At 45.9% G+C, this 19,702-nt stretch overlaps 1 protein-coding gene across 2 annotated transcripts; it reads right to left on the bottom strand.

Annotated features, from left to right (window-relative positions):
- Positions 1-4,194: 4,194 nt before the first annotated feature.
- On the bottom strand, positions 4,195-18,629 carry PIN4 (peptidylprolyl cis/trans isomerase, NIMA-interacting 4). Of its 2 annotated transcripts, none has more exons than XM_040999804.1 (4): positions 18,515-18,629; positions 15,515-15,588; positions 4,751-4,870; positions 4,195-4,391 (listed from the first exon to the last, which is right to left on the bottom strand). In XM_040999804.1, exons 1-4 carry the CDS (start codon positions 18,555-18,557, stop codon positions 4,233-4,235), a joined length of 396 nt encoding a protein of 131 aa, XP_040855738.1. In that variant the 5' UTR covers positions 18,558-18,629; the 3' UTR covers positions 4,195-4,232. The 2 variants fall into 2 exon arrangements, with proteins under 2 accessions (XP_040855738.1, XP_040855737.1); XM_040999803.1 differs by lacking the exon at positions 18,515-18,629 and adding an exon at positions 18,379-18,475.
- Positions 18,630-19,702: the final 1,073 nt, after the last annotated feature.

Genomic DNA, 19,702 nt, shown 5'->3' with positions numbered 1-19,702 from the left:
AGGTTCCATAGTCTGACCATGGAGTGCATGTGCCAGAGCTGGGCCTCCTCAGTGGCTCAGATGGAGCAGAGGACAGCGTATCCAAATGTACATGGAGGCTCTGGCAGTACATTGGAGCCTCCAGAGGACACCTGATACCATGGCAGAGGACGGAGGACAGAACAAATTGACCAACTACCCCAGACAAACGGTGGCAGTGAAGAGCTGGGCAGACGGAGACACTAAGGTGGACTGCAGCAGCCAGAGGATTCGGGAGAGATTTCATTGTGATTGAAGTGCCAGGATCGCCAGCAATTCAGGACTACTGAACTATCAAAACCTCTTGAGAAATTCATGGTGGCGTAAATTTCTGTTTCTTCCTGTTGTTGATTTTGTATTGTGGCTTTTTCATTTAAGAAGGATGTGTGGTGCCTGTGTAATGGAGACTAACATGTCCAGATGTGAGGCTGCAGTGCAGTGTGCATCTCCACTTCCACATCAAAGATGGACACCCAGATCAAAGATGGACTCCCAATGAAACTATTAGCTGTATCTTGACAATTGGATGCTGAACTCTCTGCCATTGTCCATGCATGCAATGATGAACATGTGGCTGTTTATGAAGAGCTATGCTATAGTAATAATATAGGGGAATTCAGGGTTGGGAGAAGATTTGGGGAGGGGGCAGGGGAAATCCTAATACCTATGGAGCTATATCATAGAATGATGATAATAATTTAAAAAGAAGTAAAAATAGAATAAAATAAAATTAAATAAAACTAGAATCACTCTCTGGGTACCTGCAACTGGAGCATAACTGGGAGTTTAGAGCTCAACCCAAGCTTCCCACATGAGTGGCAAGAACCAAATCTCCAGGATCTGCATTAGGAGGAAGTTGGGGTTAGGAGAGGTAGAAGGTATCAAGCCCAGGCACTCATTTGGGCTATGGGCCCTTTCTGGGTCAAGCACCTGCCCCAACTCATTTTTGAAAATAAAATGGCATAGCAGATTGAGCCTTCATTTCCATTGCCAGCATCCCATGTGGTTATGGTTCAATTCCTGGCTGCTGCACTTCAATCCAGCTCCCTGACAATGTGCTTGGGAAGGCAATGGATGATGGCCCAAGTGCTTGGGCCCCTGCACCCACACAGGAAAGCGGAGGATGTACTGGGCTCCTGGCTTCAGCGTGGCACAGCACCGGCTATTGTGGCCATTTGGAGAGTGAAAAGATGGAAGATCTCTCCTTGTTCTTTCTGTCTCTGTAGATTTTTTTTTTTTATTGTTGCTTACCTTGTATTATGTAGTACAGTTTTATAGGCGCTGGGGATTCCCCCCACCCCTCCCATACCCCTCCCCCCATGGTGGATTCCTCCACCTTGTTGCATAACCATAGTTCAAGTTCAGTTGAGATTCATTGCTTGCAAACACATGCCTAGCATAAAGTTCAGCGTCTTATTGTCCAGATAAGTTCAGTGGCCTCTTGGGGAGACCTTCTATGGTCTGAAGATAGGTCTAACAGAGTAAAGATCCGGTCAGTTAAAAGCCCCAACAAGGCCTCAGTATCAATATACAACATTATGGAATTAATTGACATAGTATTGGGTAAACAATATGTTAAAAATAATGCAAGTTCCCTTCTTCGAAACATCTGGGTTGAGACAGTATCAATGACAGGTTCAAAAAATAACAAACAACCAAACAAAAAATTACAGGTTAAGAGGAGGAGAGACAGAGAGGAAGATTTTCCATCTGATGATTCACTTCCAAGTGACCGCAATGACCGATGCTGTGTCGATCTGAAGCCAGGAAACCTGATACTCTTCCTCCAGGTCTCCCACACGGGTGCAGGGTCCCAAGGCTTTGGGCCGTCCTCCACTGCCTTCCCAGGCCACAAGCAGGGAGCTGGATGGGAAGTGCAACCATTGGGACTAGAACCGGTGATCATATGGGATCCTGGTACGTTCAAGGTGAGGACTTTAGCCTCTAGGCTACTGCATCGGGTCCCAAGTTGAAGTGCCAGCTCACCTCCTGGCTGCTGTGCTTCCAATACAGCTTTTTGTTATGGGTCCTGGGAGGCTGCAGGTAACGACTCAAGTGCTTGGGCCTCATCACCCATGCAGAAGGCCTGACTGAAGTTCCAGCCGTCTGCCTTTGGCTTGGCCCAGCTCTGGTTGCGGTTATTTGGGGAAGTAACCAGAGGATGGAAGATTTCCCTAATGCTTGCTCTGCTTTTCAAGCACATTGAAATAATTTCTAAGCTCAAGTCATCATCGTCTCCCCATGCGTTTCCGCTTGCAGTGCAGGTGGTTGTAACCCTGCATGTTTTTCAGTGTCTTCCATCAAGCATATGCATGTTTGTAGAATCCCGTTAATAAATTCCTCATGACTTGTTTGCCTGCCTTGAGGCTGGGTTGGTTCCTAGGGGAAGAAACAAAATGTGCTCCTTGGGTGTGTATAATTACTATTTTTGTTTGGGGGAAAACATGGACAATGGTGAACATTCCAGTAATATCCAAAGCATGTAATTCATAGCATTCAAGTGTCTACACCTGAAGGAAAATAAATTGAAACTATCTTTTCCCTCCTCTAGCCTGTATCTGGAATTTAACATTTCCTTTCGCTATGAATCTAAGCAACAGACGGTACAAGTATTAGGAGTAACTGTGGCTTTATGAGCAATATAAATTATACAAACTTTGATTATCGCAGTTACCTCAAAATACCATTGATATTTACCACTGCAGAAACACTGGCTTTTAGTCTTGCCATTCAATACTGCTTTATCATAGAGGCAGATGGACTGGTGTCATGGTGTCATGGATTAAGCTAACTTTGATCCCAGCATCCCAAATGAGGAGCACTGGTTTTGTCTCGACTGTCCCGGTTCCAAGCTAGCTTCCTGCCGCTGTGACTGGGAAAGCAGCAGAAGATGGACCAGGTACTTATTAATAGGCCTCTGTCACCCACGTGGGAGATCCAGATGGAGTTTCAGGCTCCTAGCTTCACTTGGGCTGTTGCAGCGATTTGGGAAGTAAACCAGCAAATGAAAAGACCTGTCACCTTACCTTTCAAATAACGAGAGCTATTAGAATTTAGAATCTTTTTTTTTGCTGTATTTTAGTATCAGTATCCTTTGTAATATCTATTTTCTGCATTTTAAAATGTACTTTTATTTAGAAGAGTTAAAACAGCGAAGCAGACACAGATCTTCCACCTGTTGTTTCACTCCCAGGGAGCCACAATGGCCACGGCCAGGCCTGTCTGGTGCTGGGAGTTTCTTCCAGGTCGTCCATTGAGCGTAGGGGCGCAAGCGTTTGGCCTATCTTCTGCTGCTTTCTCAGGTGCATTGGCAAGGATTTAGAGTGGAAGTAGAGCAGTGAGGACTTGAGTCAGCACCCACATGGGATGCCAGCACCTAACTTCCTATGCCACGATGCCATCCCCTATGTTATGCATTTTCTTAGTATTCTGGGAGAGAGAATGTCACGAGTGAAGGACACTAGCTAGGCAGTGTCACAAATATGAAGCTGTTGGGAAAACTTGAGATTTTCAGAATGTATTACCTTTATTTAGACACAATTTTTTAAAAAAGATTTATTTTTATTGAAAAGTCAGATATACAGAGAAGAGGAGAGACAGAGAGAAAGATCTTCCGTCCGATGATTCACTCCCCAAGTGTCCGCAATGGCCAGAGCTGAGCCAATGTGAAGCCAGGAGCTTCCTCCAGGTCTCCCACGCAGGTGCGGGGTCCCAAGGCTTTGGGCCATCCTCGACTGCTTTCCCAGACCACAAGCAGGAAGCTGGATGGGAAGCAGGGCTGCCGGGATTAGAACCGGTGCCCATTTGGGATCCTGGCACGTCCAAGGTGAGGACTTTAGCAGCTAGGCCACGCCGCCAGGCCTAACACAATTTTTTTTAAAGATTTATTTTATTTTTATTGGAAAGTCAGAAACACAGAGAGGAGGAAAGAGGAAGTGGCTGCAATGGCCAGAGCTGAGCCAATCCAAAGCCAGGAGCCAGGTCTGCTTTCCCAGGCCACGAGCAGGGAGCTGGATGGGAAGCAGGGCTGCCGGAAATAGAAATGGCGACCATATGGGATCCTGGCACTTACAAAGTGAGGACTTTAACCACTAACTATGTTATCGTGCCGGGCCCTATTTTGTACTTTCAAACTCACGCTGACGCTGACAGTTCGCAAAAGATTGTTCAGTCCTCTCAAAGAAACAAAACATCTCAAATTTATTTATGTGATTTTATTTTCTCCCTTCAACCATAATAATATGATAGCCAAATTTTGTCTTCACTGGTGGGTCTGTGAACACAGGTTTATCCATTCCACTTACAGGCAAGGCAAATGCTGCTTCTTGAAATGGTCCCACCATGGACCCTCTGGTCATCCAACCCAAGTCACCCTGAAAAACACAAAAAGACAGCTGATATCAAGTGACACTGAAAAGGGAACAGTTTTGTAGCTTGATTTTCCTAGTATGAATGCTAGGGCTATATCTGCTGAATCACTTGGGCTGCATCAGGAGGCTCAGCCTAAGCTGACCACATCAGCACTCAGTACTGCTGCACTCTGAGCTTAGCTGTGCGAGTCCGGTCGTGACTAGGTTTAGACCCAAGTGACTGTCATTCCACTCTTCCCAAGTGGGACATTCCTGCTTTTAAGAACTTTAAGCCAAAATGTGGCTACAATCAATGGCAGAACCCAAACCATTCTTGTGTTTACTCTGAAGATGGCAGCAAATTTTAAACAACAGCAACATACCCCTTGCCTGGCTTTATCTTCGCTATATTGTGCAGCCACTTCACTGAATTTCATTCCAGACTTCAGCTTTTCCATGGCTTCCATAATCTTGCCATGCTTTTCACACAGAATGTGTCTGACCTGTGGGAAGAGAGTACGCACATATAACACGGAGAGACCCCAATGCTTCCTCAGTTTAGCAGTGACATCCTGATTACCCGATGAGCAATGGAACACGTGAGCTTGTGACAATGGAAACTCCTGGAAGCATGCCCAGCTGAGTGCTGGTGACAAAGCCATTTCCCTTACCAGGACAGCATTGCAGAACCTGATGCGGACGATGAACAGGCCCCCGGCTGCAGGAAGGTCCCATATTCTAGCATGCTTCTCAATGATAGCAGGACGGGGAAACATGAGGATGGTTGAGACCCTGGTTTTTTTTTTAATTTAATTAATCACATACTGCATTATGTGACAGTTTTATAGGCACTGGGATTCCCCCCACCCCTCCCCAAACCCTCCCCCTATGGTGGATTCCTCCACCTTGTTGCATTACCACAGTGCAAGTTCAGTTGAGATTCTTTCATTGCAAGCATATACCAAGTATAGAGTTCAGCATCTTATTGTCCAGATAAGTTCAACAGCTTCTTAGGGAGACCTTCTCTGGAGACCCTGTTTTTTTTTTTTTTATTAATTTATTTTTTATTGCAAAGTCAGATACACAGAGAGGAGGAGAGACAGAGAGGAAGATCTTCTGTCTGCTGATTCACTCCCCAAGTGACCACAATGGCCAGAGCTGAGCCAATGTGAAGCCAGGAGCCTGGAGCTCTTTCGGGTCTCCCATGCAGGTGCAGGGTCCCAATACTCTGGGCTGTCCTCGACTGCTTTCCCAGGCCACAAGCAGGGAGTTGGATGGGAAGCAGGGCTGCTGGGATTAGAACTGGTGCCCATATGGGATCATTGCATGGGCAAAGCGAGGACTTTAGCCACTAGGCTACTGCGTAGCACTCCCCCCCATCCACTCTTTTTTTTTTTAAGGTTTATTTATTTTTGGGCCAGTTGCAGTAGACTAGACTAATGTCTTCACCTTGCACATGCAGGGATCCCATATGGACGCCGGTCGAGGATGGCCCAAAGCCTTGGGACCCTGCACCCACATGGGAGACCCAGAAGAGCTCCTGGCTCCTGGCTTCAGATCAGCACAGCTCTGGCCGTTGTGGCCCGTTGGGGAGTGAATCAACAGACAGAAGATCTTCCTCTCTGTATATCTGACTTTCCAATTAAAAAAATAAATCTTTAAAGATTTATTTATTTTTAATTGCAAAGTCAGATTTACAGAGAGAAGGAGAAATGGAGAGAAACATTTTCCTTCTGCTGTGTTTGCTCCCCAAGTAGCCACAATGGTTAGAGTTGAGCTGAAGGGAAGTGGAGCAGCTAGGACAGAAACCAGCACCCATATGGGATTCTGGCGCATGCAAGGTGAGGACTTAAGTCACTATGCTACTGCGCCAGGCCCCAGCAAGTGCTATTTCATCAGAGCAGGGATGATATGAGTATTTCCAATAGGAAATATTTCTTTGCCAGTCTCCTAATGTATAGAGCCTCCCTAAGACACAACACTGTGAAAAAGGATCATGTTAAATATTCAGAATCCTTAACCCCAGTAAAGTATTCAGATGTGATCTATATTTACATTCAGAAATTGTTTCATAAGAACACCGCCTGGTGGGGGTTCGTGTGGGTCGCTAACTAGGCTGCAGCTCCCACTGGTTTATGCAAGGGCCAAGTATGTGCTGGGCAGAACCAGGCTGGACTGCAACACCCATTGGTTCCAGTGGAAGACAGCGCTGGAAACAAAACCAACCCAGCAATTGCAACCACCAGCTGATTGGGGTGATGGACTGTGCCGGGCCCTGTGCTTGTTAGAACACACAAGAATCTGGTCTGGGAACACCTCAGACAAAGTTTCTTTGGGGATATCCCCAATTGAAATGCTGGACTCAGAACCCTAACCAAGAAAAGACAGAAGACAGAACAGGTCAATCAACCATCTGAGCTATATGTTGGCAGAGAAATACTGGGAAAACGGAGACTTTATGATGAACTATGTCAATTAGTGGATTCTTCAAAGACCTCATCATGCTTGGAGTGGCAAGATTGGCAGCGATTCCTAACTGGTGAACCATCAAAACCACTTGAGTAAGAACCTCAGAGCATACCCCACATCTGGGACCTGGGTTGGGTGGGAAACTGGGTGGGCCTTCTCCCTTAATATCCTCCTTTAAACATGAAGGAAACAATATGGAAATAATAGTCTTACCCACTTTCCTATAGCCCTTGGATCTTTTTACCCCAATTAACTATGTAAAGATTGTCAAAATAAATAAATAAATAAATAAAAAAGAACACTATAGGGTTTGGTGCGATGGCTCAATGGCTAAATCCTCACTTTACAATCTCCAGGATCCCATATGTGTACTGGTTTGTGTCCTGGCTGCTCCACTTTGCATCCAGCTCCCTCCGTGTGACCTGGGAAAGGACCTCACACCTGCGTGGGAGACCTGGAAGAAGCTTCTGGTTCCTGGCTTCTGATTGGCTCAGCTCCAGCCCTTGTGGTCATTTGGAGAGTGAACCAATAGATGGAAAATCTTTCTGTCTCTCCTTCTCTCGACAAATCTGATCTGCCTTTCCAATAGTGGAAATGACGGAGTAGTGGATGGTTGACCCAGATCCACATTCAGGATATGACAACCTATTGGGGCCTTCAGAAGACATCTGTTACCATAGCAGAAGAAGGAGAACAGAACAGACTGGACAACTACCCCAGCCCAAATATGACAGCAAATATCTGGGCAATTGGAGATTCTAAGGTGGATTACGATAGCAGTGGACATCGAAAGTGTTCCCTCATTCTTGGATTGGTGAGACTAACAATATTTCAGGACTATCAAAATCATCCGGGCAGCATCCTCAGAGCGTATGCCACATTAGGACCCTGGGTCAGTCTTGGGTGGCTAAGCTGTTCCCCATCCCTGGGTACTGGGGCAGCTAGGAGGCTGAGTGTGGCTTCTCTCCTTCCCTCTCCCCTTTCCCCAGATAGAGGAAGAAGAAATGGAAAACTTGGAAACAATGATCACAGCCACGATTCCCTGACTCCCAATCCTTCCCATCCCGAGCTACCAGGTAAGCATCATCTATAGTAAAAATTAAAAAAAAAATTATAAAATAAAAAAGGAAAAAAACAGAACACTAAAGTCTTAAAGATTATCCTGTCAACATAATTGTTTTTGCAGGATTTCTCATTTCTCATTCAAACAGTATCAGTTGATATATTGGGGTAGGGACTAAAGGTTGGTCATTAGAGACAAACAACCCAGGTTATCTTCAAGGGTTAACTGCTGGAATGGAGGGTGGGGAGAGCATTCTTGGTCCAGGGGAATAATTCTGACTAGAGGAGCAACACAAGAGATATGAACATATCAAAGGAGAGGGATGTGCCCAATACTGTCCAGGAAAGGGGGATGAAGAATATCCAGTTACACCTATGGAAAAAAGGAATGGCTCGTTTGGCATTCATGCAGCATGGTCAGAACAGCTGCTGCTTCTTCTCTTTTTTTTTTTTTAAATAAAGATTTATTTATTTATTTATTTATTTATTTAGGAAAGGCAGATTTACAGAGAGAAGGAGAGACAGAAACAAAGATATTCCATTTGCTGGTTTACTCTCCCAATGGCCAGAATGGCTAGAGCTGAGCTGACCCAAAGCCAGGAGCCAGGAGCCCCCTTCAGGTCTCTGACTTGGGAGTAGGGTCCCAAGGCTTTGGGCAATCCTCGACTGCTTTCCCAGGGCACAATCAGGGAGCTGGATGGGAAGCAGAGCAGGTGAGACATCAACTGGTATCCATATAGGATGATGGCACTACAGGACAAAGGATTACCCATTTGAGCCATCACGCCAGGCCCTAGAACATTTCCTATACTGCGTCCCTCTTTCTGCTTCCACACTCACAAGGCAACCTTCTGATTCAATTACTAGGAAAGTACATTCAGCACTCATAGAAAGAGATACTGGCTCCTTCTTTACAAAGGAACAAACAAGTGGCCTGATTTGGACTGTGTGATTGCAAGTTTATAGTACCCATGAGGCTTGCAAGTGTTACTGGCCAACATGCAACTGTGTATTTGCATCTTGGAAGAGAGCCAAGCTACAGAAAAAGCTTGGGTGTGGTAAGCAGCTGAAGCTGCGGGAGCTGATGAGATCACCCAGGGAGGCTGTGCAGAACGTGAAGAGGAAGGAAGGCTAACAACAGCCTTGGAGAAGATCCATGGTTCAGCAGCATCAAAGAAAACAGCTCCAAAAGCAGCATAAAAAGGAAAGATCGAGCAGGGAGGACAGAAAGGGCAACAGAAACCAAGAGAGGAGAAAGTTTCAAGGAGGACATGGTCAACAGGGCGAAGGGCTGCAAGGAGAGCAGATAAGGAATGCACTAAGTTAAGCAACGACTAATGACCTTGGCAAAAGGAGTTTCAGAAAAGTGCTAAGTGTGGAGGCCAGAGCATAAGAGGCCCACTGAAGAAGCAATGCAAAGTGGGAAGGGAACATGTCATGCGGGGCCACTCGCTTGACTCATTTGTTTCCAAAAAGGAGAAGGGCTCTGGCAGAGGAAAAAAAAAAATCACACACACATATTTAAAGATCTCTGAATGTATTTTCAGAATGAAGATACTGTAAAGAGGGAAAGGTTAAAGATAAAGCAGAGAAAGGAGGGCAGAGAAAAACCAAGGACCAAAGCTTGGTATTTAGAACACTGGAAAACTAGCCTTAAAGAACAAAAGGTGATGAGGGAGGTATGATCAGATTAATCTAAGGCATTTTTTGTTTTAAAGATTTATCTATTTGAAAGTTTTGGAGAGACAGACATACAGAGAGAGACCCACTGGTTCACTCCCTAGATGGCAGCAATGGCCACGGATGGGTTGTGCCAAAGCCAGGAGCTAAAAGCTTCCTCTGGGTTTTCTCACATGGGTGCAGAAGCCCATTGTCTGTTGTCCTTCCCAGGCCATTCTCAGGGCACTGGATTAGAAGTGGAGCAGCTAGGACATGAACTGGTGCCCATATGGGATGCCTGGACTACAGGCAGTGGCTTTACACACTATGTGACAGCACTGGCTCCTAAAGCAATTTCTTAATGTCATTAGACCATCTAATTCTTTTCTTTTTAAAAGATTTATTTATTTTCATCAGGAAGGCAGATTTACAGAGATGACACAGAGAGAAAGATCTTCCATCCACTGGCTCACTGCCCAAATCGCTGCAACAGCTAGGGCTGAACAGATACAAACCCAGGAGCCAGGAGCTTCTTCCAGGTCTCCCATGCAGGTGCACAGTTCCAAGGCTTTGGGCCGTCCTCTACTACTTTCCCAGGCCACAAGCAGGAAGTTCCATGGGAAGTGGACCATCTGGGATACAAACCAATGACCATATGGAATCCTGGTGCTTGCAAGGGAGGATTAACCAATTGAGCCATCATACCAGACCCAGACCATCCAATTCTTTAAAAGAATATTTGGAAACAGTAAAAATACTCCAAAGTTACCAGGACCTTAATATTTGCCAGGCGCTGTGTTAAGTGCTTTATGTACATCATGTCACTAAGTCTTCACACCAACCTTGTTAGGACTAGATCAGTGTTTTTCAATCCTGGCAGCATATTGAAATCACCCCCAGAGCTTCTAAAAAAAGACTCGAATGTAGTATAGTACAATAAAAGAAAATAAATGCCAGGATCCAGGTTCAACTCCCAGAGGGTCTGTTGCAATTGGGACTGGCGTGGAAATAGAGGCATTTCTGCAGAGCTGCCTGGATGAATCTGACGTCCACCCAGGGCTGAGAACCACGGGAAAAGATCCTCCTCTAACTGAGTGAAGGTGGGCGGCAGATGGCATGAGGCAAATGGCCAAGGGCTGCTGAGCAGGGCTGAGGGGTTACTTAGCTTAAGGCCAGGCCCTCGCGGCCTCAGTATCAATAGCTGTATGTCTCTCCAGGAGGGCCCTGCAGGGCTGTGTTTCAGTAGGAGGAAAGCAAACCCCTGGGTTGATTCTGCTTTTTAGTTTGGCAGGTGGATGCAGGCAGATGACTGAAAGGCAAAGGAGCCAGAATTCAATCCAGTGCTCAAGTTGTCACATCTAGTTTTGAGTTTACAGGAAATAGAGGGGAGAGGAAAAGAAACACAGGATGCCTGCGGTATGTGAAGAGAACAGAACACGGCCGAAGGAGGCAGGAAGACGACGGGAAGGTGGAAAGCTGTGATGAGAGACAGCACAGTTCATAGTGACGCAAGCACAGGGCCTGGGCACCTGGCTGAGGTCTGAAGCACAATGGCACCCTGGGAAGGAGCTAGGAGCCTAAGAGGGTGGAAGGCCTTGGGTTCTTCACCTGCCAGGGCTTTCAAGAATGCTACAAACCAAGCCAGCTGCACTTCAAGAGCTAAATGGTTTAACCTCCAATAGCACTCCCACTCAGGAAACAGTGCTCAGTAATGCGAAGGGACAAAGTATCGTTAAACATAACTTGGAACACAGTCTCCAACTACGCTGAGTGGGAAAAAAAGGCCAACTCCAGAAGGCTATCCACCATGATTCAACAGCGCTGACATGCAAGATTACACTCTTCCAATGCAACTTCCCGCTGATGCACCCGGGAAGGCAGTGGTGGCCAGCGTACTTGGTCCCTGCCAGCCACGTGGAAGATTCCCATGGAGTCCAGCTTCAGCTGTTGCAGGCATTTGGGGAGTGAACTTGCAGATGAAGGATGGATGGATGGATGGATGGGGATGGGTGTGTGTGTCTGCCTGCCTTTCAAATATATGAAATCTCATGAAAGGAGGCAGAGCTAGGAGCAGGAGGGAAGGTGTGCAGATACAGGACAGGCAGGATCCTGACTACACTTTTTTTAAAAAAGATTTATTTTATTTTTATTGGAAAGTCAGATAGACAGAGAGAGGGAGAGAGAGAGAGGGAGAGGAAGATCTTGTATCCGTTGAGTCACCCCCAAGTGGTCGCAACAACTGGAGCTGAGCTGATCCGAAGCCAGGAGCCTCCTCCGGGTCTCCCACATGGGTGCAGGGCCCCAAAACTTTAGGTGCCCATATGGGATCGTGGCATGCAAAGCGAAGACTTCAGTCACTAGGCTACCATATCAGCCCCAGCAGGCAGCTTTCTAAGGAAACTTTCTACCCTTACTTGCTCGTTTAGCAGAGGTGTCTTTTAGCAATTATCTAAGTTCTTGGTTTCATACAATACTTTTTTTTTTTTCCTGAGAAATGGCCGATTCACATACTAGGAGGATCTAAATACATTTTTTAAAAGATTTATTTTAGTGTCTATCTCCTGCCTCCTGGCTTTGGATCGGCTCAGCTCCGGCCGTTGGGCAACTTGGAGAGTGAACCAGTGGATGGAAGATCCTTCTTTGTCTCTGCTTCTCTCTGTAAATCTGACTTTCCAATAAAAAATGAATAAATCTTTAAACAACAAACAAACAAAAAGATAGAAAGCTCCCTGCTAGTAAGCCATAAGTCACAGCCTTGATCTGGAAAATGGAGGTGAGAGAAAATAAGCAAATAATTACTTGAAGTCTTTAACCTAATCCTAGCAAAAAGTCTGCTGTGTAAAAATTTAATCCTCTCTGGACAATAAGATGCTGGACTCTATGCTTGGTATATGCTTGCAAAGAACCCCAACTGAACTTGAACTGTGGCAATGCAGCAAGGTGGAGGAGTCCACCATGCGGGGAGGGGTGGGGGGATCCCAGCGCCTATAAAACTGTGTCACATAATGCAATGTAATTAATAATAAAATATAATTAATCCTCAGTCAGAACTACACTACCCAGTAGTATGTGGCAAGATAATTTCTATATTTCGGACAGGATATGAGAGCCTATTCTTGGATTCATTAGTTCATTTAGGATTTAGTGGCATCTGTTTTGGTGCCAATGTGTTACACTTTGGAAATTAAGCAAAACAAAAACACTGAGTAAGACATGGTCCCTGTTACCATCGTCTAGGTGGGAGTGATTTGTTAAAGGAAGTTAACTACTATGTCAGTGTAGCAGTGTGACTGCTTCATCTGCATTCAGCCATGTGCAGAAAGGGCAAGAGGAAAAAGAGAAAATGTAAATGGTGAGATGGTCCTGCTCTTGAACTTGTCCCCCTGAGGGACGTGAATCTGCTTTTCCAGTAGTTGGCCTCCATTCTTAAATCAGCATCCAACAAGTAAAGTGGAATTCTGATGTCCAAAGTTAAGCTTTCATAAAACATGGTTCTCAGGTACTGCGTGCGGTACAGCAATGAAGTGGCCACATCCTACTCGTGTGGTTCAAGTACGAGCTCGCCGCTGTTAGCCAGCTCGTGCAAATGCCCACCCTGAGCGGCAGCAGGCCGGGGCTCACGCACTTGGGTGTCTGCTCTCTGTGTGGGAAGCCCAAACTGAATCCTTGGCGCCTGGCTTTGGCTTGGCCCATCCCTCATTACAGTGAGCCTTTGGCAAGTGAACCAGCAGACAAAAATTCTCTGTCCATCCCTGCTTTCAAATTAAATGAAAATAACATTTTTAAACAAACTTGACCCCTAAGTACAACCCGGGTGCTTGATATGATATCTGACTGCCAAAGGGGTCATTATTACCATCTGGGTGATGAGGTTATTTGGCTTTTTGGGGGGGCTTGATGAGAACTGATAATATTGATCTCTACTAAGACATGTTCTAGGATATCTTTGGCTATATGAAATTTTTGCCTTATAAGTTGCTTTTTAAAATCACCTACCCTGAGAAACTCCTATACTGCGTATGGCTTTCAAAAGATAACCTGGGGCTAGGGTAGTGGGGTAGTGCACTAAGCCTCCTACTGTGGCGCTTAGTGCTGGATCATGTCCCAGATGCTCCACTTCCGATCCAGTTCCCCACTCACAGCCTGGGAGAGCAGTGGAGGATGGTTCAAAGTGTTGGCTGCCTGCACCCATGTGGGAGACCTGGAGGAAGCTCCTGGCTCCTGATCGGCTCAGCCCTGGCTGTTGCAGCCATTTGGGAAGTGAACCAGCAGATACAAGTTTGTTTTCTCTTTCTCTCTCTCTCTCTTTCTCTTTGTAGGTCTGGCTTTCAAATAAAAATAAAATAAATATATAGGGCCCGGCAGCGTGGTGGCCTAGTGGCTAAAGTCCTCGCCTTGAACGCACTGGGATCCCATATGGGCGCCGGTTCTAATCCCGGCAGCTCCACTTTCCATCCAGCTCCCTGCCTGTGGCCCGGGAAAGCAGTAGAGGACGGCCCAAAGCTTTGGGACCCTGCACCTGCATGGGATACTCGGAAGAAGTTCCTGGATCCTGGCTTCGGATCAGCATAGCACTGGCCGTTGCGCTCACTTGGGGAGTGAATCATTGGATAGAAGATCTTCCTCTCTGTCTTTCCTCCTCTCTGTATATCTGACTTTCCAATAAATAAATAAATCTTTAAAAATAAATATATATATGTAAACAATATCTTGACTTTCTGAAAAAAGTAAGTTCATTATGGCCATCCATGAAGAGTGTGCAGAGGAGTGGCATGGAACTAGCTGGGAAAGTAGGTAAGGGTTAAATCTTTCATTAAGTTTTTTTTTTTTTTTTAAAGATTTATTTTTATATATTTTTTTTTTATTGGAAAGGCAGATATACAGAGAGGAGAGACAGAGAGGAAGATCTTCCGTCCGATGATTCACTCCCCAAGTGAGCGCAACGGCCGATGCTATGCCGATCCGAAGCCAGGAGCCTCTTCCGGGTCTCCCACGCGGGTGCAGGGTCCCAAAGCTTTGGGCCATCCTCGACTGCTTTCCCAGGCCACAGGCAGGGAGCTGGAAGGGAAGCGGGGCTGCTGGGATAGAACCAGCGCCCACATGGGATCCCGGGCGTGCAAGGCAAGGACCTTAACCACTTGCGCCACCGCGCCGGGCCCGTTTCATTAAGTTTTATTGGAAATAATTGCAGATTCTTGTGCGGTTGTGAGAAGTAGCATGTTGTACCTTTACCCATTTTGCCCCAAGTGGTGACATCTTAAAAAAAAGTGTGGCACAGAACCCAGCACCGTAGCCTAGTGACTAAACTCTTTGCCTTGAACACGCCAGAATCCCATGTGGACACTGGTTCTAATCCCAGCAGCTCCACTTCCCATCCAGCTCCCTGCTTGTGGCCTGGGAAGGCAGTCGAGGACGGCCCAAAGCTTTGGGACCCTGCATCCATGTGGGAGACCTGGAGGTTTCTGGCTCCTGGCTTCGGATCGATTCAGCTCTGGCCTTTGTGGCCACTTGGGTAGTGGACCAGCAGATGGAAGATCTTTCTGTCTCTCCTCTGTAAATCTGACTTTACAGTAAAAGTCAATAAATATTAAAAAATATGATTTATTTGAAAGACAGGGCAGGTACAGGGGCCCAAGCAGTTTGGACATCCTCTGCTGCCTCCTCAGACACATCAACAGGGAGCTGTTTCAGAAGTGGAGCAGCTGGGACACAAACTGGTATCCATATAGGATGCCATGGCACCAGCACCTAACTTAATATATTTTATGGAACAATAATTTATGACAAAATCCTGGATTTCTGAGAAAAGATTTGAGAAAATATCTCAAAGGATTCACTTCTCATGAGACTGGTCCATGTTTTTTAACATCGTGTTGTTGTGATTTTTTTTTCTATGAGTGCTAGGTTAGCCCCTAAGAATGAGGTAAGCTGGGGGCAAAAAGGGAACTGAAACTCACCTTCACCGCATTGCCACCACCTTTGGGACCTTGAGCCTTCTTGTCTGCATTGTCACTCCCCGAAGCTGCTCCTCCTGGAGAGAAAAGGCGACAGGCACTCATTTAGACTGTGCCCTAACATTTACAGAAGAGTCCAACACACGAGTTGACGTTTTCATCATGGCACCAAGCTTCTGAAGCACATTCTGCCACTTGACCACATCAAGCTGAGTGAACCTGACACTTACCTCGATTAAGCAGGATATCCATGCCTTACAGAAACCCTTCATGGGAATCACACACATGCATAAGCATACTAATGGGTAAGCAAGAGCCCTCTGGCTCCAATTTCAAATCCAATCTTCCATGGGCACGACCTTTGCTCTTGTAAGATTTCTCATATGTTCCAAATTATGTATTCAATAAGTCACAATTCTGGTAAGTAAAATATTTGAGAACACATCCTAAATAAAATTTTCCACTACCCATATTGGCCTAAAGAACACACTCACACCCAAATTCCTCAACGCTACGCCATTGCTTACCGATGTTTTCCTAAGAAATGTCACTGATATTCAGATTAATAATCACTGGCAGCATTTGCTAGTATCAAATTATATTAACTCTGTTGCCAATGGCTACATACTTATTATTAGACATTCCTAAGAACTATAACTGGATTAAGTGTCCAGTTCAACATCCATTTCCTAAAATACTATTACACTGCGAGTCTTCAGTCTTGGTCAGGTGCTCAGCTGTGAGGTTAATACTTTCACTTACTTCATTCCCTCTCCCATTACGCTACTCAGACCTTTAGCACTCCTCCAAAAATATTACGGAATCCCAGCTCCTCAGTCTGAAAAAAACAGCTCTTTATCACTCGAGGCCACTAAACACAATCTCTTTAACGCCATCCTGTTTCCCTTCCTGCTTCCAATTTTCACAATCAATCCTTTGTCTCTTTATGAAGCATGATGTGTCCCTTCTCAAAGGCCAACTGCTTCCCCATAGTGCTAGCCCTTCCTTTCTCCTGTATTGCACTCCTAGCATCTTCACGTCTCTATTGGATCCTTCAACTAAACCGTGCGAGGGTTCCCCATGCAGAAGAAATTCAACAAAATAAAACTTTCTTTTAATTGTTTTTCTTCTATCATCCTACTTCCATTATTTTCTCATTAAAACCTTAAAGGTTGGGCCTGGCGTGGTAGCCTAGTGGTTAGGGTCCCTGCCTTGCACACACTGTGATCCCATGGGGGCACCAGTTCGTATCCCGGTAGCCCTGCTTCCCATCCAGCTCCCTGCTTGTGACCTGGGAAAGCAGTTGAGGACAGGCCAAAGTCTTGGGACCCTGCACCCGTGTGGGAGACCTAGAAGAAGTTCCTGACTTAGCATCGGCCATGGCTATCACTTAGGGGAGTGAATCTGTGGATGTCTTCCTCTCTGTAAACCTGACTTTCCAATAAAAACTAAATAAATCTTTTTAAAAAAAAATCTTATATGGCTGTACATACTGATTGTCCGCAACTTTAGCCCTTCCTTGTCAGTCCCTGGTCCCTGTAATCTGACTCCGGCCTTTCTCCCTCTGCTGCCTAAGGCCACCTCTCATTCCCAAATCTAACAGTATTGTTTCCAGTCCTCCTTTTTGTTTGAAGATTTATTTATTGGAAAGGCAGATATACAGAGAGGAAGAGAGACAGAGAGGAAGATCTTCAGTCTGATGATTCACTCCCCAAGTGACTGCAACGGCTGGAGCTGTACCGATTCGAAGCCAGGATCCAGGAACTTCTCTCCAGCTCTCCCAAACAGGTGCAGGGTCCCAAGGCTTTGGGCCGTCCTCCACTGCTTTCCCAGGGCACAAGCTGGATGGGAAGCAGGGCCGCTAGGATTAGAACCGGCGCCCATATGGGATCCTGGTGCGTGCAAGATGAGGACTTTAACCACTACGCTATTGTGGCAGGGCCCCCAGTCTTCATTTAATCGGGCCACTCTGCTGTGCTTGATAGGCCATACCCGCTTTCTCCCAAACTGACTGGTCTCTCCAGGTTCTGGGCCATCAGTCCATTGCACAATCACTGTTTTTTCTCCCATAACCACTACCTTAATTCTGGCCACCCCCTGTCTGTCACCAGGACCACTGCAACAATCTCTTTTCACAGCTTCCTGATTTTGAAGCAAAAGTCATACATGGCTACCTCAACATTTGTAGAAAACAAGCATTAAAAAAAAAAAATGGAAATGAATGCAGTTTTCTCATAGTAAAAATTTTAGTGAACTTTCTGAGATCTCTCCTACAGTATTTTTCATGATTTGGTCTTAGTTTCTGCTTTGAATTTTTATCCTAGCAAAACTGTACATGGTTTGTGCATTATCGCCCTATAGTTTTGGCTGGTGGGAATGTTTTGGTCATCTTGGTCTGCCTAACTCGCCTCTAGCAGTCTTCCCTTCTCTGCTGGGGTTAGATGAAGCACTTCTTCAGTTTCCATGTTTCATACACATGTCTCAACATTGCATTTATTATGTGTTTCATAATCACTATACTTCTGTCTTCCTCACTATGTCCGTAAGATCTGTGTCTTGCTTTCAAACCCCCAGAACTAAGCACTGTGCCTAACACACACATTTCTGCTATGTAGATGACTCTTTCCCACGTATTGGGCACATCATTCTGTAAGCCATATCTTGAGAACATAACCAATGTAGATTTTTTTAAAATGAAAGTCACTTTTACAGCTCTAATAACCTAGAAATGGCAGCCCCAATTCTCGCCTCTAAGGAACCACCCCTTAGTACTATTTACTATCCAGCACTGCATCTTAAAGGATTCCGACAGCTCCGCCAACCTTCCTACCCGCCCCTGCCCTTCATGCCTTTTTTCTAAGCCTCACCGGAGAAGAGCCAGACAAACAGTGCCGTCCAGTGGGGACACTGGCCACTCAGTGCCTCCGTCTCGGCCTCCGGGAGTCTCTTGTTTCCTCCCTTATCACCCCCTCCCATTCTCCCTGACTTCTCTGACAGCTCTACCTTTGCTCCCTTTTCCGGAACCACTTTTTCCTTTGGGCGGCATCTTGGACACTTGCTTGTACGCTCAACTACCGGTAGTCGCACAAAGCCCCGTCAGGCCCCCACGGACATGCCGTAAGCAATGCCTGCACGCGGCATCACAATTGACCGTTTTCATTGCGGCTCCGGAAGCAGGCACAGCTTGGGGCAGACCCAGGCCTTTGCCTCTCGGACCAATGGCGCTGAAGATGTCTGACCAATAAGAAGAGTGGGGTCTTGGTAAAGGCACATAGCCAAGTTTGGTTGTGACCAAACCCCGCCTCTGCGCTTTTTGTTCGTTCACTCGAGGTTATTTGCACCAGCACTCCTGCTCCCTCCTCCCCGGCCCCTTTCTCCACGCATGCGCAATAGGAGCCGGGCGGGAAGGGGGCGGGGGTGCTCTGCAGTCCCCTGACGGGTTTGGCCAATCCCGTAGGGCCACCAGACAAAGGGAAAATAGGAAGAGCCATGGTAACGGCCCCCCTCTGCCTTCCCCTCCTGCACACAGGCCTGCTTTCCCTGCAGCTTTTTAGGTTTTTAATCTTATTTGCAGCTTTAGCTGATTGAACTGAAAAGGTCGCTTTTTTTTGGTAAATCTTATCCCCCTCCTCACCCCTGCCCACCCCACCCTTTGCGGAAAGCGGTCATGCAGAATCACTGAAAACCATCTAAATGCACCTCATTAAGAGACTGCTTAAATAAGTACTGTTTCAAGCACACAAATAGATGTTATGCCCTGTTTGTGTACAGATAGAGAAATATCTTCAGGAAGGTTACAGACCAACATTGAGAATGTGATTTTTTTTTTTAAGTATGTGCATTATACTATATAGCATATACTGCAAAATGTGACCAGTGGCCTTCATACATATACATGCTCATTTATGTTTCTGTGAAATTTCCAAGGTGTCTATACCGATGCAGAATCATGTAGTTAGAAGCATGGATTTTGGAGCCAGATTGCCTGGTCTCAAATGCCTGCCCCACCATATTGTCTGCTATTTCTGCTACCTTGAGAAAATTACCTCACTTCTCAATGGCTCAGTTTCATCATCTGCGAACTGGAGCTGTGATTACAGTACATACTTACAGAGTCTTAAGAGAATTAAGTTTACATTTATAAAGCTCATAAAATAATAGCGAGTTCATAGTATTAGCCCAAGATAAATA

Source organism: Ochotona curzoniae, unplaced genomic scaffold, assembly GCF_017591425.1.
Source record: "Ochotona curzoniae isolate NIBS_2020 unplaced genomic scaffold, NIBS_Ocur_1.0 scaffold_1852, whole genome shotgun sequence".
In the NCBI taxonomy this organism is placed as follows: Eukaryota; Metazoa; Chordata; class Mammalia; order Lagomorpha; family Ochotonidae; genus Ochotona; species Ochotona curzoniae.
Note: the sequence above shows the minus strand (reverse complement) of the source record. Positions and strands in the feature narration are given on the sequence as shown.

Bases quoted from the DNA above. Each gene is read 5' to 3' on its own strand.
- PIN4 (XM_040999804.1), bottom strand. From the start codon at position 18,557: ATGCCGCCCAAAGGAAAAAGTGGTTCCGGAAAAGGGAGCAAAG. The intron at 15,589-18,514 runs GTAGAGCTGTCA...TTTTCTCTCCAG, and splicing joins TTCCGGAAAAGGGAGCAAAG to GAGGAGCAGCTTCGGGGAGT. The intron at 4,871-15,514 runs GTGAGTTTCAGT...CTCTTCCCACAG, and splicing joins GTGGTGGCAATGCGGTGAAG to GTCAGACACATTCTGTGTGA.